Here is a 24,234-nt window from a genome sequence, read left to right as displayed (position 1 = left end):
TACTTCATGCTCAGATGTACAAGTTGGAGAGCGTGTTCACTTTTTATCTAGAATGAATAGTCAGTGCTCCAGGCTGAAGTTGTCCTGTCAGTCACATCCAACCACAACTGTAACAATTAGGATCTTTTTTTTAAAAATTATAAATGAATTGACATTCAAGAAAGTAGAGAAACAGCATTAAACATGAAATGTTCAGGTGTTAATGTGAAATGGGCTCAAGCACAGTGTGTTTTAAATAAGTCTATGAGTCTCGGTTGAGTGTGGCCACGCTCACAATAGTTTCATAATTATGAAGTATGAATGCTGTTATCTAAGTCTGTATTCATCCTGCACATAACAGCAGAGGAGATCAATTCATCATTGATCAGGAAAACTGCAGAAAATAATGTTTTAATTAAAAACCCTAAGAAGATGGTGAAGTGATGACAAAACAATTCTGTTTTAGTTTTTGCCTTTAGAGGCAGAAGATTTCTGCGGAATGAGGAAAATGTATTTAAAAGCGAATAAGCGTTACATTTGCAGCTCGCTACCTGGACACGCGCTGCATTAGCTCGGTGCGCGTCATGCTTTGCATCAGGTTGCAGCCACTTGCAGAACCGCCCATTGTTCGATGAGTCTGACTGATGCAGCTACACTGAGCCTCTCTGACAGGCTCTGGGCTTTCAGCCACTGCTTTTCTCACTCCGCAAGACACGACATCCACCGTCCTGCCTTCTGGAGGCTTCCAGAAGGCTCCGATCACCTCCGCTCTATTAAACCCACCTCGGTGAGCTGAGACGATCATGCCGGGGAGAATAAAAAAGGGCCATCCAGATTTCATTACTTAGGGTGGAAAATAAAAGCACTTCTCTCGGGGGTCATGGGATGTGGCGCAGATATGTGGACGTGAATAATTCAGCGCGGCCTAAAAGTTCTAGCGAGGGAGATAGATATTTTGGTGTGTTGTGTTTCATTTGAGGCAGAGAGATGGCACCAGCGTGCATTATAGGAGTAAAAGCAGGTGCAGAGGGAAAGGCATGTTTGAGATATGTGAGGTGGAAGGCGGAGGAGCAGCAGAAAGCTGGAGCTGGAAGACCTGCACTGGTCAGTAATGGAAGATCAAATATCACAAGAGCAAGACCTGGAGGAGGACGAAGAATGTTGAGGAGGTAAAAAGGATGACGTTAGAGAAGAAGAGAGGATGCCTCTAATGGCTTCTGGACTCTGTGCATTCAGCTTTTACAAAAAGCATGAATTAAACATTGTCCGAGCAGAGCGGCGAGACAGGCTAGGGTGCGTCACGCTAAACAGTCCTGGCAGAAACATCAATTCGCACCTAGTTCCTCTGCTAAACCGCTTCACTAATAAGGCTGACGAAGACAAGCGTGTCATGACGCCGCTCTGTGAGCTCCACACTAGACGGGCGGCAACACCAGCAACAGCGAAAACGCATTATCCCTGTTGAGCTTATTGTGTTTTTCTTTGTGAGTTTGTTTTATGCAGCGCTTGTCTGCAGGGATTAAACCCGGCAAACTCATTCCAGTCTCTAAAAATGCAAGGGAAGATGACATGTACAATGTTGTGATGGTTTTTACTAGTGTTCAAATAAAGAGACACTGATTGTTCTGACAACGTTTACACATTGTTTGAAAGAGTGATTGTGTTTATCGCGGGTGATACGACCTGAGGGTGAAGGAGATGTCCTGACATTGTGTGTGTGTGTGTGTGTGTGTGTGTGTGTGTGTGTGTGTGTGTGTGTGTGTCGTAGGAAACACCTATTCCTCTATGCTGTTTCTATATTTATAATCCTTAAATGACATCTGGCAGTGATTTACCAGGGGCCACAACACCACTGAATGGGCTGTTAGTGGTGTTGTTGTTGTTGTTGTTGTGTGTGTGTTTTACTCTAGAGTGAGTTGATAAAATGATACAGATGCATGGGGTTAGAGAGACTGTGGCCAATCAAACCCATCAACGCAACAACAAATGATTCATGTAACAAAGCATTTATTCAAACCGTGAACATAACGGAACATCTTGTAAGACTGTACAATGGGTGATGACGCACACATGGCTTGATGGTTTTGGACCCACAACACAGCCGCAGTTCCACCTCGTTTGCTGGGAACTTGTTCCAGGAAAGATCAAATACATTTTGGCACCACAGTGGAGGTAAAGATGGGAGTGGGGGGAGGCCTGTCTAGCAGGCAATGCATAATAGATATTCCTACATAATACATCTGCACAGTGCATATGTGGACTTATACTCAATTCAGATCATTTGACTTTCAGGATCTGTTTATGTGTAATAGGCATGATTATTGGTCAGTAGGGCGGAGGGAGGCTGTCCTGAACCGCATGTCTGAAGAGTATTTAAAAGACAAATACATGATTCATTAACTCCCTGTTGGCTCGACTTGGTTCAGCGCAGCGCAGTTCGTATTGCCTCGTTTACTACTTTGGTCGATGACGTCAAACCGAGTGTGGAGAATCGCGGACTAAAATTAAATGTCATCGGCGCGATGCCGAAGTGGGGAACACAAAAGCAAGCGAGCACCCGCTCCGGCGACTTCGCCCGTCGAGCGCAGTGCTGCAGTTTAGTGGCAGAAGAAAGACACAACAACACCGCCATGAAATCACGTAAAGAAGGTTCTTTGACTCGCTGATAAACAAACAAGAGGCGTATATACGATCATATCATTTCGCGACGACACGTGGTGAGAAACCCTTGCAGAATAAATTAAGTTTGTAGACAAGTCCGCGGCTGATTTCAGCACCACGGACAGCGCTGATTGAAATCAGCCGCGTCGCTCTCGCCCCAAACAGTAAAGAACTGAATTAGAACCGGTCAGATTTAAATCACTTTCTCTGAACTACACCAAAGTGCGCGCACCGCTCGGCGTTAGTTACTAGAGCCTAGTTCAAAACCCGTCCTCCGTACGTTTCCTGCCTCCGTCAGCCGCCGAGCCGAGCTGCGCCTCTCCCTCACGCAAAGTGTTGGGGCGGTTTTCCTGCCCTTGCGCGCGGACCCCGTGCGGATGCGCCAGTGGGAAGCCTGCGCTCGAGAGGAGGAGGGACGAACGAAGTCAAGTTCGGATCAGATCTGGGAGCAGCACCGGCACAGAGGGACGCGCAGCACCAGGGGAGAGACGCGCCGGCTCGTGTCCTTTCAGATTTTGAGCTCCTCGCATTGATCACGTCTACGTGGTTCTTTTAGGGACGAAGTGGAGAAGATTCCCAAACGACACCGGGGAGAAATGCAGCCAGTGGCGAGATGGACTTTGTTGTTTCTTCTGGTGGTTCTGACGGCGCAAGGTAAAAGAGATTTTTCGCACCCAAGGTTATTATCGATCTACAGTAGATGACGAACTTTTAGAGGCACATGGAATCCCGGTGATTTTCTTAATGTAGCGATTCAATCAAGCGCTTTCACGGGAACTTGTCTAATTTTATTCTGACAGTGGCTCAAACATAACATTAGCACGAGGAGGCGGTCGAGATACTGTCTCATACCTGTTGTTTCAGTTCACTGAAGCGTCAAACGCTAATTAATAAATTAATTTTAAACAAGTCTTGTCAACAGCGCGTTTCCAAAAGTTTTTTCATGAAATCTATTCTCCTTTCAGTGCCTATCACCGCGGTGTAAACCTCATCTCTTGGTTGTCTTCTTGTTAATTAGGCCAACAAATCAAAGCGCAAAATTACAGAAAAGCAAAGAAAAGGAATTTTAATGAATGCAAATTTCGTTTTGGGGCTGTAAATAGTTTTTTCATGAAACCAAAACATATTTGAATTTGTTTACAGGATGTGTTTTCCTGTTTGTGGCTGGTGGGGGAGTTTGTGGCTCATACGTGGCCTGTGTCAACTCTGTTTTTTTTTTTTTCTGAGAGTGAAAGCAGATAGGATGTTTTGAGTCAGGGAAGATTTTTCATCCACAGGCGTTTGTTAAAAAAATAAATTAAATGCCTCATAGCCACGTTTGTCTTTGCTTAAGTCTGATAACCTTATTATTACTTTTGAAAGTTGCACTAAACTATTAGCTCAAGCTCTTTTCACGCTCTCAAGCTTCAAGCTCCGAGGAAGCATGAAAGGAGGAAAGGAGGAGGGCGAAGGAGGGAGGATGGGGTGAAGGGGACATTAGCTATTACTGAAATGCAACCAGTGAGTTAATCACTGACCGCTGCAGAAGCAGAGAGTCCGGGTCTGACCTGCAGCCACTCTGAGGATTAGATGCAGAGATGGTAATTATGCTGCAGCGTTTCAAAGCATGAGCGTAAACATTTGCTCCCAGGGCATAAATAGCAGCTATCTGATTTATTCAAGGTGGCGAACAGGCTCCTTTATACTGTATGTTATCAGCTTTACACACTCACACTCTGTATTCCATGCTTCCTGGGTGTTCTCTCTCTCTCTCTCTCTCTCTCTCTCTCTCTCTCTCTCTCTCTCTCTCCAGTTTCACATACACATGGAACCAAGCTTTTACCTAAATCATTTGTAGTTGTTTATGGAAAGTTGTAAACCTGACAGCATGTACAAGTGCACATATATCACACAGCAGTAACGCAAAGGCATTGCATGTTCTAGCAATTCATTTTCAATTCAAATTTATTTATATGATGCCAATTTAAAAAAAAAGCTTAAACTGGGTCATTATAAAAATGATTGTCAACTAAAAGCTACAATTAGCCTTTAGCTAACTAGCACAACAGTATGCTAAGGTTTGAATCCTCTCTGCTGAAAGTTTCAGCAAAATCCTATCATTTTACATGTGTATTATTACAGCAAATATTCTCACAACTACCTTATTGGATGCACCCGCATGAATTAACACAGTCTAGTTAATGGCATTGACTTATTGGACTATTATAAAATGTATAGTCTGCTCCTATCAACAGATCTAAATGTTGCATGACTACAACTGCTCCTACATTTCTGCTCGGATAAACAATTGTGTGCATCATACACAAACAATAGCAAACACAGTAATACATCTGGACGCAGGCACATGCTTAACAGCGTGTTTGTGTTACCTCACCCTGTGTGTGTATTTGTGCATGCCACAGTATCATCTATGGAGCAGCGTACACAGCAGAGGGGGTGCATCTAAACACAAAGTGAGCCAACACACACTGCTGCATTGACCTGCTCGCTAGCAGGGTGGGTAGACGGTGGAGGAGGAGTGCGTCACAGGCAGGTTTGGGCACAGATGTGTCCAGTCTTACGTCACAGGTCTCTTAATGTGGTTTTATTGACAGCATCTGTTCATGCACAAGTTTAGAGAAAAGGACAAATTAGGAGTAAACATAGACACGGTGGCAGAGAAAATCTGAGAGCATTGTGGTGTCACAATGATCCTTCTATTCCATTTAGTGTCAGGCCCTTTTGCCACCTTCATCTTTGAACTTCATTGTGCTCTTTTTTCATCTGCCTTTTTGTTTCTTTTTTTTACTTCCTTCATTCTCCCCCTTCATCTCTGTCACTTGAACTGAACTCGTTCCAAACTCAGCTTTGCTGTTACAAAAACCCAAAAACCACGAGTCTGAATGTTGCAGCTCACTGCCAAACAATAAGTCTTTATACAGCGCTTACTGTATAAACCTTGTACATAATAATGACGTGAAGGTGAAGACGTGCGCTGGCTTTCAGCGTTGGCTCTTTCACTGTCTCCCTCTCATACACTCTGCTCTAAAAGCATTTGCAAGCTCAGGGGAAAACCAAGGCTAAAGGCTTCTTACAGCATCCTCTAAAGCAAACCATAAAACTCTTCTTCTCCATCACTCATTATCTGTTCTTCATTCATCTCTTCCTGCAGCCTCACATTCCCTTTTTCTTTCATATAACCCCTCCTCCAATAAAATCCCTGGCTCGTTTTTCATGCATGCCGACCTTAATCAGGTGCATTAAATATTTTGTGTATTCTGCATTTTTAAGAGTTCTGACACATTTTGCAAAGACACTTGCTTACATGTAAGTGACATTATATGTTTGCCAATGTTAATAGTAAACTTTTCAAACAGACACTGGACCTGTCCTTATTATGGTTCTTCATAAGCCCATGAGTTCTGTCTACATGAGCCATACACCAGAGGCGTTGTCTGTCTCAGAGACAGGCTTTAGCATATATTCAGAAAGGGCAGTAACAAACATCTGGATGGTCTTACAGCATGAAAATTTGCAGACAGTCTGGGGACCTCAAGGACCTCAAGGACCCGATGGATAGAATGAGACCTTTAAGAGTATAAGCTGCCTTTTTTAATGCATTGACATTTTTTTCCACTTGGTATTCTAATGTTAAAGTTAATATTTTTTTACAACTTTGTTTTAAAATATTCATATAGATACAGTCAAGAAATAAACAAAACAGACACTAGCATCTACATGTAAGTGAAGGTTTGATCAGGCCCAGTCTGGGCTGTGGTAATGTACAGTACATGCACTATGCACTGTAGCAATGTTAATAAGATGTGGGCTTTAAGACAACTTTCTGTGACAAAATTCTTATTTGAGGACAATGGCTGGTCAGAAGAATGTGTTCAGGCAGTGGCCTGAATAAAACTACAGCGTGTCTGACATGACAGAACATAAATAGCACAAAAAAAGCGAGCAGGTGCAGTGCTTCCTCTTCCAAAGTGGCTTTAATGACGCAGGAGGGGATTTATGCTCTACTGGATAAAACAGGATGCACCCTAAACTGGTTTGTACAAAGTTACTTATTTTTATATCTGCTGAAAACTGTGAGTTACATAAACCAGAAGGCTAAATTGGATTTATTTACAATTAGGAGAAGGGCAAAATGTTTCCACTGACAAAACTTAATCTGTAGAAGAGTAGCTTTTTCAAAAGATACTTGAGTCACAGTTTGAAATAATTATTATGACTGACTTGTGAATATTATGTTACGGCCTGTCACAAAATGGCAGACCGTGTCAGGAAATGCTGAGGACCCAAAGGGAGAGAACTGACAGTTAAACTCATTTAATAATAAAAGCATGTAACAAAACTAAAAACATGCAAAAAGACGAAAACCAAGGACTGGGAGGAAAAACGAGGACACCTGGCTTATTCAAAATGCGCAAACAAAAGCAAAGGACACAGATGCAGCTATCTGCCTGAAGGTGAGCATGGCTAGCAGAAAAAAACACAGGAAATCGAGGCTCATAGAGCTAGACAGCAAAACCTGAACTATACAGAGCAGATTCAAAAAGCACTGAGAACATGGAGTTAGAGCAGCAGACAGTTCAGCAGGGTGAGAAAACAATGAGACGTGGCCTGGCAACACTGACGGACGAGCGAGGGTCGAGTGAATGAGGGGGGTATCGGTGGATACGGAAAGTATTCAATCATTAATGCACACACAGCACCACATATTGATGGAAATACAGTTGTTGACACTTTTGCAGACTTATTAAAGTAGAAAAACGGAAATATCACATGGTCATAAGTATTCAGAGCGTTTGCTCAGTATTTAGTGGAAGCACCCTTCTGAGCAAACGCAGCCAGGAGCCTTTTTGGGAATGATGCAAGTTTTCCACCCCTGGATTTGGGGATCCTCTGCCAGTCCTCCTTGCAGATTCTTTCCAGTCTTTAGCTGTGTGCTTAGGGTCATCGTGCTGTTGGCAGGTGACCCTTCGGCCCAGTCTGAGGTCCTGAGCACTCTGGAGACGGGTTTCTTCCAGGATATCCCTGTACTTGGCCGCATTCATCTTTTCCTCCATTGCAACTAGTCGTCCCGTCCCCACAGCTGAAAAACACCCCCACAGCATGATGCTGCCACCACCGTGCTTCGCTGCTGGGACTGTATTGGACAAGTGAGGAGCAGTACCCGGTTTTCTCCACTCGGCTTAAAATTAAAGCCAAAAAGTTCTATCCTGGTCTCATCAGACCAGATAATCTTATTTCTCACGATTTTGGAGTCCTTCATGTGTTTTTTTAGCAAACTCCATGCCACTCTCCATAAAGCCCCGACTGGTGGAGGACTGCAGTGATGGGTGACTTTCTACAACTCTCTCCCATCTCCCGCTGCATCTCTGGAGCTCAGCCACAGTGATCTTTGGGTTCTTCTGTACCTCTGACCAAGGAATCGAGGCTCTGGTAGCTCAGTTTGGCCGATGGCCAGCTCTAGGAAGGGTTCCGGTCGTCCCAAACATCTTCCGTCTGAGGATTATGGAGGCCACTGTGCTCTTAGGAACCTTAAGTGCAGCAGATTTTTTGTAACCCTGGACAGATCTGAGCCTTGCCACAATTTTGTCTGTGAGCGCTTCAGGCAGTTCCTTTGACCTCAGGATTCTTATTTGCTCTGACATGCACTGGGAGCTATAAAGTCTTATATGGACAGGTGTGTGATTTTACAATCAGCATAATCAAATGCAAAAATGTCAACAATTCTGTGCTTTTCTGCCAATATTGGGTGCTTAATTAACATTAATGAGGAAAAAAATGAACCTAAATGATTTTACCAGATGGCTGCAGTATAACAGTGAAAAACTTAACGGGGTCTGAATACTTTCCGTACCCACTGTCAGTGTTGCCATATATATGATAATAATCATATTTATACGATAGTTTTTGAGTCTGTACAACCTACAATATCATAGAGCCAACATACTATAGTTTTGACACTGCAATTCATCATGTTTTGATGTAGTTTTGATTGACGCACACATCATCATTCACTCATACCATACAAATTAAAGATCTTGATTTAAATGACATTATTTGGATTTTCAATGGTGAAAATTGTAAGTTAAGAAGAAGACATAATTGCCAGCCTCCTTCTCTCTCTGCCTTGTTAAACCCTCCTTTTTTTCTGATGGATTTATGCTTTGTTCACCGTGAGGACATATGATACAGATCGACGGACAGAACCATGCAGTAAATGAAAGGATGGGTGTAATTTGACCAAAGCTGTAATTTAGTTTTATTTGTAACTCTTTCATAGATAGATTTATGATATCTAATATATTGATGCTACTAATGTTATCTAGGGGCTCCCAAAGTTCCTGGACACCAGTTTGTAAGGTTACTACAGCCGATCTACTAATGGAAAGGATAAGATTATAATTCAAGATAGTCGTTGGACTAGTTAGAACTGTAGAAAGGTTCAATTTACATGTTTGTTTTTCTTACTCAGACAAGCTCAAAAATAATTTTCATAAATCACACATTCTGTAAACGTTTTGTTTTAGTAAACGTGCGTTGTTCACTATCGTCGGTGCAGATTTTCCACAGTCCCTGTTTTTACATAAGACCTTTCCATTGTTTTTGAATTGGGATATGTTTGCGTGATGAAAGCAGCCAGTACAAGCTGGTAGACTAATAGCCAGAACATGGGGGGGGGGGCGGGAGGGGGGAGCTAAATGTGAAGTCTCCAGATGAAAGAGAGGAGAACCTGTGGCTCATTTTCTGTCATAATTGATTCTTTTTATGATTCTCAACGTGAAATGAATCTGACCATGTCGAATGTGTGCGTGTGAATGTTTGTGTGTTTGTGTGTGTGCGAGAGCGGGACGGCAAGATGCGGTGTTTTGATCAAAGGACTGGATTAGTCAGTGGACATGTGACAAAGAGCAGCTCTGCTTTTGTAATTAAACTAACTAGCAGATGAAACACCGTGACGGTCTCTTTTAGTTCATCTAATTTCTACGCTTTTCTTCTTTTAACTAAAAATTACCCACAATGCTCGTTCGTTTATGCCCGTTCAAATATAGCACAGTTAACAGTTAAGACTTTGTAGAGAAATGTTGCCAGCTAGATGTACAACCTCGCTCTCTTTAAGCTCTTTTTACACAGCATCCAGCTTCCAGACAGAAGGCTAGAAAGTCCGGATTCACATAATCTTTTGAGTGACATCTTAACAGGACTTCGCTTTCAGTCTGTTCGTGCTTTGACTTCATCTCTTCTCCTTGTTTGTCAGATTTTTTTTTTTTCGCATGTGTGTTGTTCTCTCCAGAGGCCTGTCACCAAGAGTTCGGCACCAGCTGTATTCCTGGTGTCATTGTGCGCACGAAGAAGGTTATCTCGTGCCTTTGAGGGAGGGATCTTGATGTAATAGGGTCAGCGCTGTTTTATCTTTAGAATTTCCATGCCTGTCTCTAAAAAGTCAATTTTAATTATGAGATTTTTGTCTGTCATCTGTCGCAAACATGGTTTTAATGGGTTTAATCAAGTGAGGATAGTACCAAAAAGGTGCATAGAGGGGACAAAAACAACAGAAGCGCCTCCGGGCGTCTTCTCCATCACTGATCATTCAGGGTCTGTTTATCTATTGCGTCAACAAATTTCAGACTTTTTCAGCCCGTCTACTCAGAACTCTATTTTTTTAACATGTTAACATGCCTAAAAAAGGTGGTATTGGTCTATTTATGCTACAGAGGGTGATGTGAAGGTGAGTGAGCATGGTTTCTGAGCGACAACTGAAAGCACTCAGAAGTCTTGGAAGAGGAATACAGGGGGCTCTTTTAAGCAGCGGCGGGAGTCATCTTCAATAAAAACATGTGATGTAATACATACTGGGCACATGTCACCTGGTGGACCAAACTTTTGCAAAAGTGCACTAGAGAAAAGACAAACTGAAAATGATCATTTTTGAATATGTAGGGGAAAAAGTTTGGGTGTAGTGATTTTACACTGCACCGACATAAGCAGCTACTTATTTTTATTAACTTAACAGAAGCATTAGCTCATTCCACACGGCTGCCAAATAAACCCATGTTTTGCTAATGCTGTCAGTCCAGACTGATTGCAACTGTAATCTGATTTCATGCTATACACACACAAGACGCTTCATACCTTTAACTGATGCCCTTGCTTCTTCATTTATATTTATCCTAGCAACACCATCGCAAAGTAATCAGCATCTCGTGTGTCAGCGTCACAATATAAGCAACACTGTGTTTTACCGTTTGGATGTTTTTAATTACAAGCAGCAGCCATAATATTTATTCTGTCATCTTGTAGTTATTAGCAAGGCTCTTTGGAACTACTACTACCACTACTACTACTACTACTACTACTACTGTTCAGAATATTAGAGGCTAAACTACTGAACTATGCTGTACCTACAGTATGAAACCACTGCAACTGGCTACTGTATAATCATAACAGTGACCAGAATGTCATTGTTCACCACAGTTCATCCGTTACACATTAGAAAGGTCGCCTGCCTCGCGAAGGGCTGACATTTAGAGACAGACAACCACTCACACTCCCCATTTAGAATCTCTAAAAAAAACATGCAGAGATTTCTTGAGGAAAATGCTAATTAGGGACCGTAGCCTAAACCACCAGACATTCTTTAAAATATTTATCTTAGTATATTGTATTATTGAAGAACCCACATTTTTGGTTCTGTCCCTCATTCATCAAAACCTTATAATAAGCTTATTACCTTTGTATATTATAATCTACACTGTAAGCTATTAATTGTAATTGAATTTGCTGTAATAAATGCATTGGTTCTATAAAAAACGTGTTGAATTTTAAACCTGCCCTACAGTAATACATGATCATGTTACCATTGTTAGATCCAATTATTTACTCTTATTTTGAAATTCTCTGCTTACTGGACATAAACGAGAAGCTAATGCAGCCAGAGAGGGGAGGTGGTGTAAGTGTCCAGGTGAGTCTGTGGCTCAGATAATTCAGCTTTTGATGTATGATGCTAAACCTTGTTAGAAGAAAAGGATTCTTAACGAAAAGCAGAAAAAAATGTATAAGTTTTACAAGTGTATATAAATCTAAAACAACTATTCATATTCAAGCGTACACACAAAACCAAAATAGTGTGGTAAAACGCTTGATGATGATGCAGTGTGGAAGTTATAAAATCATCCCCTCACCTACTCTCTCCTGCTTTGTCCTCATATCGGTCGCAGTGTGTAGCTCTGGCCTGGACACTAACACATGAAGAGCCAGGCATTCTCTAGAGAAGTTCATTTATTCCACAATAACTCTGAGGTCACAACAGTCCTTGAAAAAGTGAACCTCACGAAAACAGTGTCAGCTCAAGCCAAAAAGGAACTAAAATCTCCTCCAAATAATAACCTGAACTAAAGGGGGAAGGAAGATTTCAGCAGTATAAACTAGGCTAAAGATGGCTTCTTGTTGCAAGGCATTGTGGGAACGAACATTTTAGTTAATTAAATAGTTTAAATAAAGTGTGTTCCTGGGTCATAACGCAGCATAACATGGCAGTTAATAGTTTCCTCATGTCTCAGGTTTCCAACAATCTATTTCTTAATGTGATGAAGATTTTGAGGAGTTTTAATAATTGGTAGAAAAGGGGAAAAGAAAACATTAAGATATACCTTGTTTCATCATGTTTAGCTAGTGTGACTCTGCTGCTATGCAGATACCTTAATCTTAACTGAGGCAAACCCATGCTGCCTGTGTTTAGACGACAGCAATAAGAAACAATGGATTATGAAATGGTTGACATCAACATTTAAATTAACCTGCTTTGCAATAAAGCCCCACAGTATATAAAGTAAAGTGTTGCAGCCCGTACAGAAAAAGCAATAAACTGAGTCCTAGATTACTAATATCACATGTGCTGCTCCCAAGGAACTCTCGTCAAATACCGCAGCACTGATATAGAATTATGAGAGAGAGCAGCGAGACTCATATCAATGAGACGCTATTACAAACAATAACACAGCATCGATTAATGCCGGGATGCTTTCCTGTGTAGAGGCAGGCCGTCTGAACTGCGCTGATTCCTCCACCGGAAAACATGCAAGTCAACGACTCCCATTCGAGTCCGAGCCAATTTTAAAGTCATTTAGCAAATATTGGCCCATGTTTTATATTTGTCATTGTTCTGATTCAAGCAATGCACTAAAGCTACAGCAGTTACGTCACACCCTAGCGTATCTGTGGTAAATAACGTTCCAGCTATTGTATCAAGATACGTTTGAAAGCTCCTCCTCCTCCTCTTGTAACTCGATTTCTCACCTTAACTAAATAAAAATATGTCAGCGCTTCATCTCCTGTCTTCGGGCCAGAGTCTACAACTCCTCTGCACTCTATTAAAATAGCTTGCTGGGCATTTTCCAGTAGGTAGATGTGCTAGCATTTTGCCTCAGGTCTTCCAGGTTCCTTCCTGGATAATTAGTGAATGAGACCCTTATGTTTTGGGTTATGTACTGTAAATAGACAAGCACGTAAACGATAATAAGTCGTGCTTTTCATACAGGATGACGTGCAACGGCTGCCAACACCTGCCCGTCTACATCTACTGTTTGAAAAGAGAAGAGGACACGGTTTTCACAGTGATTTAGAGACATTTAGATTTAGATGTATGGACTATTTTTATTGGAGCCTAAATCCGACTCTATTCTAACACCTTATGGTAATATGTCACCTGTGCATAATTTCCCTTAAATAAGCAAGGAGCATTCTTTACTCAGGAGACTTTCAAAGAGGCCATATTATGCATAATCATGCATTCCTTTTGGGACTCTGCAGAAATATCCAAGCGGTTTACAAAAACGAAATCACATTAGGTACTACTCCTACTGTCACATGTTCACAATGCAGACTGAGGTGAGGTTACAATTTAGGAGTATCATATAGGATAATGCAGCCTCTTTAAAATGATTAATCACCTAACACGAAGAAACTGCCATAGTATTAATTCATAAATTCAGGTCAGGTCACAGCGGTTCCTTTACAGTGACTCTTGGGACAGTTTCAAACTAGGCTGCTGCTCTACTGTTTTCAGGCTGGACCGACACACTCCCCACAGCAATTAGCCATGAACCTGAGCCTTTAAGGGCCTTAGTGAAAACAATATAGACGCTGGCACTGTAACGTACACATTCTAGTGTTAGAAAGCGTGTATTTGATAGACGAGGTCAGTCATTTGGATTTGTTTTGACAGCTTCAACATTCATTAATTGTGCTGGGCTGTAATGGATGATCAAGAATTCCAGGTTTGAGGTTTGGTTGTTAAATTGTTGTCTAACATCTGAACCCATGGACCTGCTGGCCGCTAGGTTTGGAAACAGACGCTACAAAGGTCACAGCTGAATAAAATTAAAATAAATAGAGGCGGAGAGATTAAAATGTCCCATGTCACTCAGCTCGGGGTGAGAGGTCAGAGAGGCGCACGTGTCCTGAATTAAGGGACATTAAGGCTTTTTTCCCCTCATTACCGAGAGCAGCACATTGGTGTGGTGGTTTGCATTGCTATGTTTAAATGCGCTGAATCCCCCACTTTCCTGTTAAGTTAACCGATTACTTGAGTTGCTCGTGGCTGTGAACGCGTGTCCTCTAGCCCAGCGACGTCTAGGATCGGCTCCAGCGCCCTTGCAATCCTCACAAGGAGAAGCATTTAGGATGATGGATGAACGCATGGATGGACTGAGAACCAATTCCCCTGCAGAAAATAAGAAAAGCAAGAAAACAGGCCAATCATTATTCAACATGTACAAGGTTGATCCTGGCCTTGTTGGGAATCCTTAGTGATGTCCTTTCATCTTCCCAGTTACATACACGACAAACTTTTTTTCTGAGTTTGGAACTGATTAACTTTTCCGAAATCGTAATAGTTTTTGTATTTTTACTAAACCTGCCTTGCATTTCACTTCCCCCTTTCATTCTCAGACGGCTTCTCATCCAAAGCAGAGGACCGGCTGTTTAGGAAACTGTTCAGAAGATACAATCAGTTCATCAGACCAGTCGAGAACGTCTCGGATCCCGTCACTGTGGAGTTCGAGGTTTCCATCTCCCAGCTGGTGAAAGTAGTAAGCTACACGCCTCCTCCACCTTCAGTTCTGTCTTCATAGAGCACAGCTTACCTAATAACAGTCTTGCTTCAGTATGTCAGAGTTTCAGAGGCGAGAGATGTGAGATGTTGTCCAATGGGCATCATGACCATATTTCAAAACTGAAAAGTTACAAGATATTGTAAGCTAGAGAGAGAAATGAAACGAAACAGTGCAGAGCTGTGGGTGGGGGGATTCTCATGCTAAGAGAAACCCCAAGCCTGTTTTTCAGTGTGATCCTGACGATGTCCACTCGCTCTAACCAGGTGACATTAAAAAAGGTAAGTGTGTGGCTGTGCAGGTGTTCGTACTAATAAGTTCCTTGTTGTGTTTTTGTCTCTGCAGGATGAGGTGAACCAGATCATGGAAACAAATTTATGGCTCAGGCATGTGAGTATACACTCACACACACACACACACACACACACACACACACACACACACACACACACACACACACACACACACACACACACACCACAGACACGTAGCTCTATGCGAATAAAGGTGAGGGAGAAGTGAACGAGAAAATGAGGATATCGCACAAAGACCTCAGCCGGTGATCCGTGTTAGCATCATGTCACGTCACGCTCTGTCTCCGAACAGATCCATAGTCACAAACCCTGAACTTCTGACCTCAGTCCTCCAACGCATTTTGCCTCTGTCTCTCAAACCCTTGTGATGTGATTTCATCACTTCTTTTTCCCGTTCAGCACGTCTTTGCTTCATACGACATGAAACATAGCTGCATCGTCTAAATCTGCAACAGCAGTGGATAAGACCCGTCAGTGACGTCTACGCTTCCAAATTAGAATGCATTGAAATCTCCAGGCTGGTCTTTTTTTTTGTGTTTTCGTTGTTTGTAATGGCTGAGCTGTATCTTTCTATCAAAGCATCACTGATCAGCAGCTGTGTCAACACAGCTCTCACAGATAAAGACTTTGAATCGCAGCCAGTCGGTCTACAGTGGAAGCCATTTTACTGTAGAGAGTAAGACTTTGGAGTTCTTTATTTGAACATAAATGCATCCATGGTTGTTATTGTTTCGTAATCAATGAAGTTCAGCCAATCACAGTGAAAACTCCTGGATAGATGAATGAAAGTAGGAGCCAATGAGACACGGTAAAGGGTTAATTAAACAGACGTGACTGTTGTGAATGTCTTATTTGCTTACAAAACTGCAGCGATGTGACTTGAGTGTGTATCAAAAAAGCATCAGAGGCAGCGAGTAAACAAATATCTAAACGTATGACAGTTTCAGCTCTAACGTCTTCAGTTAAGCATCAAGTGATGCTCTGCCTGCAGTAAAAAAAAACAGTCTCCAGTGACTGCAGTCGACGATGCAAAGCACACAGCATGCTCACTCTGTTTCCTCTTCTTCTCCTCCAGATATGGAACGACTACAAGCTGCGATGGATGCCAGCGGAGTTTGATGGGATTGAGTTCATTAGAGTTCCATCAAACAAGATCTGGAGACCCGACATTGTGCTGTACAACAAGTGAGGCTCTCATCATAGCAGTCATTATTATTATTATTATTATTATTATTATTATTATTATTATTATTATTATTATTATTATTATTATTATTATTATTATTATTATTAGCTTGGATTGACTTTAGCCTCTTTGGGTTCATTGTTTCTATTCTAGTCTGCGGTCACGCTGCAGTAGTAATCTTTGTTCTGTGCAGAGGAGACGTAGTTAGTGAACATATTCTCGACCTGGGTGCGTGCATGCATAGGTGAGCATTTGGCAGCTGAAGAGGCAGATATTTCCCTCAGGCTTTTTGGGGGGAAGAGACTGATTTACATTCGCGTCCACAGAACCCATCAGCCAAGTTGTGCTTTGTCAAGTGGACCAAAATCACCTATTGCAGCATTAACAATGCAGTTTATATTTATCCTAACGTCCAAAGACCCAATAATGAGCAGCGATCTATTATTATCTTTATTTATTCATGAGAAACTGTCTTATTTACATTCTCAGTCCTTCCAACTCATTTTGAGGAACTAATATCTTTACAGTGTAGTGGCTCTGTAATTTAGCTGAAATGCATTGTTTCGTGTGCTCTGCTGTTGCTGTATCTCATTTGTAGTTGATAACTGAACATAACAGACCTCATGGTAGTATTTTCTGATTTGTATTCCTCTCATGTCCCTCAATCCATTTTCTTCTTGCCTTTCCCCTCATGCCGATATCTCTGCCATCTTCTAACCTCGTATCCAATTCCAAACCCGCATACGCTTATGTCCTCTATCCTCACATCTTTTTCCCATGGTTATACCTCCCCTGTTAATATGGTACATGCCCACACGTCACGTGCAGTGCTGTAGGTGATTTCCTGGTGGAGGACAAAACCAAGGCTCTGCTGAAGTTCGACGGCACCATCACCTGGGTTCCTCCGGCCATTTTCAAGTCTTCCTGCCCCATGGACATCACCTACTTCCCGTTTGACTATCAGAACTGCTCTATGAAGTTTGGCTCCTGGACCTATGACAAAGCCAAGATTGACCTGGTACTGATCGGGTCCAAGGTCAGTGTTTGTAACTATATTCACCTCTGGAGTATAAATTTTCTTTAGACGCCAGCCTTATTGTAGCTGCTGTGCTTTGGACACAATGGTGAGTTCACTCTGTGAGATCATTGAACCTGATGACGTGCTGATGTCACGGTTTAGTCCTGGCAGACGTTTAAAAGGGTAAGTTTAATGGAAAATGTTAACATGTCATGTTGTGTTAGTGGAGGGTTCCTGCGTGACACAGACCAAGGACTGAGAGTCTGCTGAAGCCTTGACTTTAATCATTATTCAACTACTTACTAAATATAGTTTTGCAAGTGCTTCATTTTTATGAATAAGTGACAGTAAATTATTAGAACAGAATTTTTAAAAGTGTCCTTTCTTTCACTAACAAATAAATATAAAAAGAAAAAAAAAACATCTTTAAACATCTTTTTTTTAATCTGGTGCCTAATCAAAAGGTGCATTTTCATCTTTGAAATTCCACGAATAACTGGCCAGTGGACACACCTGCACCTGCTTCTTAGGTTATTATTACTCGGGGTTTGTTGAGCTGTCAGAAAGGGGTCGGGGTTTATTGTTGAGCCCCTTTTTTTGTTGAGAACTAATAAACGAGTAGAATTCATGTCACATGTTCATGTCACAAAGTTGTAGGTGGGGGTGTATTATTAAGATATTTGTACATTCCTAACCATAAATAATGGTGAAATGATAACTGCGTGATGCTTTTTCGGGCTCTGCTGCAGGTGAACCTCAAGGACTTCTGGGAGAGCGGCGAGTGGGAAATCATCGACGCTCCGGGCTACAAGCACGATATCAAGTACAACTGCTGTGAGGAGATCTACCCAGACATCACCTACTCCTTCTACATCCGACGCCTGCCACTGTTCTACACCATCAACCTCATCATCCCCTGCCTCCTCATCTCTTTCCTCACAGTGCTGGTTTTCTATCTCCCGTCCGACTGCGGAGAGAAGGTCACGCTCTGTATCTCCGTCCTGCTCTCCCTCACTGTGTTCTTGCTTGTTATCACCGAGACCATCCCCTCCACGTCGCTGGTCATCCCACTCATTGGAGAGTACCTGCTCTTCACAATGATCTTCGTCACGCTCAGCATCGTCATCACTGTGTTTGTGCTCAATGTACATTACCGCACGCCGATGACCCACACGATGCCCGGGTGGGTGCGCTCCGTGTTCCTCAAAGTGCTGCCGAGGATCATGCTGATGCGGAGACCCATTGATGAAGCGGGCAAGGCTGGGGGGCTGGACAGCAGTGGGGAGGCAGGAGGAGCTGGAGAGGGAGGAGGAGGCGGAGGAGTGAAAGGGGGGAAGAAGAAGAAGACTAACTTGATGCAGGTATGATTCCGTCGCCTTCGTCCTCCTGTTTTCTCTGTCATGACGTTGTTCTCTAAAGCCCATAGGGAGTCGCCGTGAGCGTCCACGCTGGTCCAGACTACCTGCAGTCACACTAGATCGAGCCTCAAACCCCGCTAGAGATCAAAGCGTGAGGAGTTACTTCCTCCTCCTGCCCTGGTTCTAAGCAATACTGCCGCTCGTCACACGCAGAGGGCTTCAATCATCTGTTTATGAATATGTCCAAAGCCCCACAGGACGTCCCAGTCAATACTAGGCGGCCTGTGACCCACATTGAATTGTCTCCGCACTACAAACAGAATGTACAGTTATTGGTTGGCTCCTGCTGAGGCTCGGTTATAAAATACAAAGCTGAAGGAGCGCGGCATGGCAAACCGCCGCAGTCATCACTTGCTTTGGGGTTCCCACAATTATGAGACGGAGGGAGCGCTTTCCTGGGAATCGATCGCACGGTGGCTGCTTACGTTGTGTTGAGGCGACGCGTACAGCTGTTGTATTCGCCGGCAGGCGGGCGGCGGCTCCCTCAACTGCCTGGAGTTCGGCGACGGCAAGCTGTCCTCCATCGAGGGCTGCGCCGGCAACAGCTGCCCCTGCCAGCGCGGGAGCGAGGCCCCGGACACGCCGGAGACGGGGAAGACGGCGCGGCAGCGCAGCCCCCAGAGCGTCAGCGCGGTGGTGGCCTTCTCCGTGGTGTCGCCCGAGGTCAAACAGGCCATCGAGAGCGTCAAGTACATCGCTGAGAACATGAGGAGCCGCAACAAGGCCAAGGAGGCGAGTTCATTCCATTCATCGGTGTTATTGTTCGTATGAGCAGTTTTAGGAAATGCAGCTTTCAGGCCATACATGTGAAATGTTGTGTATTTAATCGTTTCTGCATCCATCTGTACAGTAACGGACACCACCAGCGCGTAGCACAGTAGCTTCTCACCCACTCGGCACGTGACAATAGTCTGAGTTAGAATCAAATCGTTTTGGATCCGCGTCGAGAGCGAGGAGGGATCCTCTGTCTGTCACATCTGAACGCAGTGGCTGAAATCTCCCAACGGGAGGAAGCAGCCTTTGAAATGCAAAAGCCGCGGCGCGATCAGCTTTGTCAAAACGCCTGTCGCTTCTTCTGATGCTGCCGTTGGAACGTGATTATCGCAGTCGCTCCTTCCTGTTTGAGTCATGTTTCATATTAACGTTGGCTTTTCAGCAGCGATCGCCTCACTTCTCTCTCCCTGCCGTTTCTCTCTTTCCTCCAACCTTCCTCCCTGCGATCCTCCGCTCGCTCCGTCCGATCCTCGACTTCCTGAAGCCTCTGTCTCCTCCTCCTCCTCCTCACCTGCCTCATCTCTCGCCGCCGACACTTCCCTCTGCCTTCTCACACTTTTGCTTGTGTCCTCTTCCTCGCTCACAGGTGGAGGATGACTGGAAGTACGTTGCCATGGTGATTGATAGAATCTTCCTCTGGGTTTTTGTGACTGTGTGCGTCCTGGGAACCGTGGGACTTTTCCTCCAGCCACTTTTTAGCTTTGTCTCGTAACTGCTGCCCGGTCGGGGCTTGCTGGCACCGTGTTGACCCTCAATAAGTCCCAAAGCACTGTGTGATGTGTCGGGTTTGTCACATAGAGACGTACTCTAAACAGCATTCCAGTCCATTTAAACTGAGAAAAAGATTGTGTGGCCATAGAGTAAAGGTCAGTTGTAACTCTGTGATTTAACTGTGCTACAGGGAACACGAAGCCTCCTCTGCTGCGCTCAGTGCGTCTTCCTTTTGTGCCACGTTGCCACACTCTGCATTAGGATGAATCATTTTTAAAAGGTTACGCGCATCAGCTTTGATCAAACGAATGTAGCTGCGATCTAAAACATTAGAAAATGACATTAGGCAGAAATAACAACAGTGTGAGGTTTCTACACAACAAATTTTGTTGTAAAAATTGTCTGAATGGAATCGGCGTCAAAATGAGGTCCAGTTAGAGCTGAGCTGGGCTCAAACCCGACACATCCGGTTGTGGACTGGAACAGACGCCGGTGAACTGGGAACTCTCCACGTGCAGCAAACGAGCCTGAACTCAACCCTGCAGCTGCCAGTTTCCTCTCTTCGCGCAGCTGACGGGGTGCTTTTTACACACAAGGGCAGGCTGTGCTTCCTTCTTTTGTAATTATAACTGTGCATTTCTAAATGTTCTCTGTGTTTAATGTTCCACACGCTAATTGGTTGGTCTGGTAAATATCCGAATTTAACGGAACTTGATTAGTTGCTCCTGAAATAGCATCATGTTTATTAATTCATGAAAGGAGACTATCATCCAATTCCACGGCTGTTCATTTAATATTTCTTGTCACTTTTCATTAAGTCGATTAATAAGAGCAAACCTAAAAAAAACATATGCAACTGAGATTCTGTTGTCTGATGGCAGCGCATAAAAAATATCTATGATTTGATTTAAATGAATTCCCCTTTTATCTTTGACAATATCTGTTATGTTTTGATGCAAATGCTCATTTCCTGATGCCGAAATGAGGAAATGTTTGTCTTTCTTTCGACCGACCAATGAACTTACAATAAATAAAATATTTATTCAAATAAGTGAATACCGAGGCTGGTAGCAGTTTAATCTACGGAATCCATGTAAAACACGGTGACTCAACGAGGCTTTGACATTTCTGTTGCCATTACCTATAATTGAGCATCTGGTTCCACTGTGTAATTAAAATCCAGACGTTTGAGAGCTATTCAGAAATAATTTTAGTTTCATATAAAACGCATTACGCTAGATATTCACGTTTATCTGTGTGAAGGTCAGTCTTGCAGCTGTAAACCTCATGTAAACATGTAATAGTGCTGCATATTTTATGAGAGGGCTTTAATTCACATTGCACTACTGACCTTTGTTTTTACAATATTTCAATTGACATTTATTAGTACACATTTTCCTTCATGTTCCTCCTCCCTCTTTTGTCTACAAATTGCAGTTGCATTAGCCGTTGTGCTTGGTGTTAAGTGGCTGCATCCACTGTAGCTGCAAAGGCTTCTGTGGGCCATTGTAGCTGTGTAGGTTATGAAGGCGGCATATTTTTAGGATCTGCACTGAAAACGAAGCCTGAGGAGGAAACCCACAGAGGCCGGCTGACGACTGCAGCACCCATGAGGTAATGGTGCAACGCACTGAGCCGTGGAGGCGTAGGAGCGGATGCGGATTCCCTCTCCCGTCTGCCGATTATCCAGAAGAAGCGCATTCACCTTTGGACAAGCTGAAGGTCACGTCAATCAATAAAGCGCTTCTTCTCCTTCAGTTGGACGGGTTTTTAAGGTTGGTGGTAGACTCCAGGATGCTCAAGGTCTCAGGCTCTCCTGCTCTTATTTGCTCTTTGATCTGCCCCCTCGTCAGCCCTTGCTCCTCTTCTGCTCCGCCAGTGAATTTCTCCCTGCTTTGAAGTCTCCGTGCCCTTGTTCATTCGTGTCTCCGTTTCCAGCCTGGTACAGACTGGCCTCCTGCTACGCACCCCGAGGTGAGCCTCCGTCATCAGGTCCCTTGCACCTGGAGCCTCCTCACTCCTCCTCCTTGACCCACTTGTTGGAACACAGCTGCAGGCACTGATACCACTTTGATCAGTCCAGGTGTCAACAGTCCAACACGGTTGCGCTTCACTTGTGTTTTACTTACGCAACCCTCGATGTTACGGAGGCTTAATCTCTGCAGCTAGGTTTGAAAACAAACATTTCTAAGCAAATTCCGATTGTTAGCATCTAATTAATGCTTATCCTTTAAATATTTTTAACAAAAGTACACCTGACTTCCTTTGCATCGCTGGAACATATATCTATATTCCAGAACAGCAACTCATAGGCTCCCACACACACACACACACACAAACACACACACACACACACACACACACACACACACACACACACACACACACACACACACACACACACACACACACACACACACACTTATAAGAGATCAGAGAGCAGTTTGACTCACTGGATAATCTCCTCTGTGCTGCGTTATGTTGTCACCAGAGCATGAAACATGTGACTGTAGCCCAGAGGCTGGAGATGGCTCTAACTGAAGCAGCAGTAGAGCCAGAGTGCAGGGACAGAGCCAAGAGGGACATGAAGGCTGGTTGTGAAGGAGAACATCCAGTACATGCTGTCTGGGTTTATACCAATAATACGCCTAAATGAAATGTTACAGATTTGCTCCATCAAGGAACATCGTTTGTTCTGCAGTAAGTAAGAGTTGACACTAATTACAGAACAGTATGACTTTCATACAAATACGCTGGCTGTTTTGACCAAAGCAGCTGGAGGCTTTAGTTGAATGGCCTTAGTTCATGAAGTAAAGGCAGAGACATCATATCCTGAACTCACACTTGTGGTGTGTAATGATGCAACGTGAGAGAGGCGCTAGTTCGCACACATACTTTATTTGTTTGACTTTGTCGCCTTGTGAAGTCTGTCATAACAAACAGGTTTGCACTGTCTGGATACAGAAAATATCAAAGTGCTCTAATCTTGTTGCCTTTGCTTTGAAAAACTTATAGGAAACACAAATTCCTTAAACCTCCAGCTAAAATGTGTTTTTCATGCTTTTTTACTTATACAGTTTGATAGAGGTTTAATTTAATGTGATGAAAACCCTTAAAGGCACATGGAACATGAGTTCCTCAGTGTAACTCAGGAGTCAGACGTGCTGTGTACAGTATATAGGAGGCCGCTTTAGGTGGAGGTCAACAACAAACTGAGCTCTCAGCACAACTGGCTTTGCACCGTATAGAGTTATTAATGTTTCATATTTCATGAGATTTACACAAAGGAAGATGTGTTCAATACTAGTAGGTAACACCATCATGTCTAAAAAAACTAGCCCCCCAGTTAATTTACAGCTGATTCTGTGCATTACTGACATGTTTAATGATGCCGTAAGCCAAGTTATAAAAATGCGACCTTGTGCTTTTTATTGTGGTGATGTAATATTCACATAGATATTTATTTCTACCAAGTTGGCCTGTCACAGGTTTATGAAGTATGTGAACCGTACAGTGAGTTTGAAGAGGAGAAAAAACATATTACATAAAAACGACAACACTGCATAAAGACTTGAATAATTAGAGTATGGTATGTTTAACATGACATCTGTGTTATATATATAAGGTTCAGGCTTGTCAGTCACTCAGGTGAGGTCGTCTGCACGTTGAGTCATGGCACGTGGAACTGTTTCTTTTAAAGTTGAACACTCCAGGAAGCTTTGTCTGATGTTTCACGAAGTTTCCCTTCAGACTGATGGAGCTACATGTAACGACGAGTTACGGCTTGAGAAGAAATAAGCGCAGATGGAAGAACGACGTGCATGCAACAATTACAATATTAAGTTATGCTGGGGGAGGAATGCTAAAGAATCGTGCCCTGGAGCTCAGTCGCATGTTTACAGCAGCAACAATGATAACAGGATGCGAGAGACGCAGATGCACAACATGACCCCAGTTGTTTCTTTAACGCTGATGATGTGCATTAAACATGTGCACCATCGTCACCAGAACGAAAAAAAAAACTTTATGCATGTTTCAAGGCATCGACATCCTTACCTAACGTGGTTTT

At 43.2% G+C, this 24,234-nt stretch overlaps 1 protein-coding gene across 1 annotated transcript; it reads left to right on the top strand.

Moving 5' to 3' along the window:
* The first annotated feature begins 2,573 nt into the window (after positions 1-2,573).
* chrna6 (cholinergic receptor, nicotinic, alpha 6) lies at positions 2,574-21,221 on the top strand. Its single transcript, XM_029153163.3, has 8 exons — positions 2,574-3,294; positions 14,584-14,723; positions 15,090-15,134; positions 16,134-16,243; positions 17,073-17,280; positions 18,012-18,623; positions 19,149-19,412; positions 20,041-21,221. The coding sequence occupies exons 1-8, from the start codon at positions 3,237-3,239 to the stop codon at positions 20,164-20,166; spliced, it is 1,563 nt and encodes a 520-aa protein (XP_029008996.1). The 5' UTR covers positions 2,574-3,236; the 3' UTR covers positions 20,167-21,221.
* Positions 21,222-24,234: the final 3,013 nt, after the last annotated feature.

The sequence above is a fragment of the Betta splendens genome, chromosome 1 (assembly GCF_900634795.4).
Source record: "Betta splendens chromosome 1, fBetSpl5.4, whole genome shotgun sequence".
Lineage (NCBI taxonomy): Eukaryota > Metazoa > Chordata > Actinopteri > Anabantiformes > Osphronemidae > Betta > Betta splendens.
The sequence above is the reverse complement of the archived record's forward strand: the minus strand, read 5'-3'. Positions and strand labels throughout refer to the sequence as shown.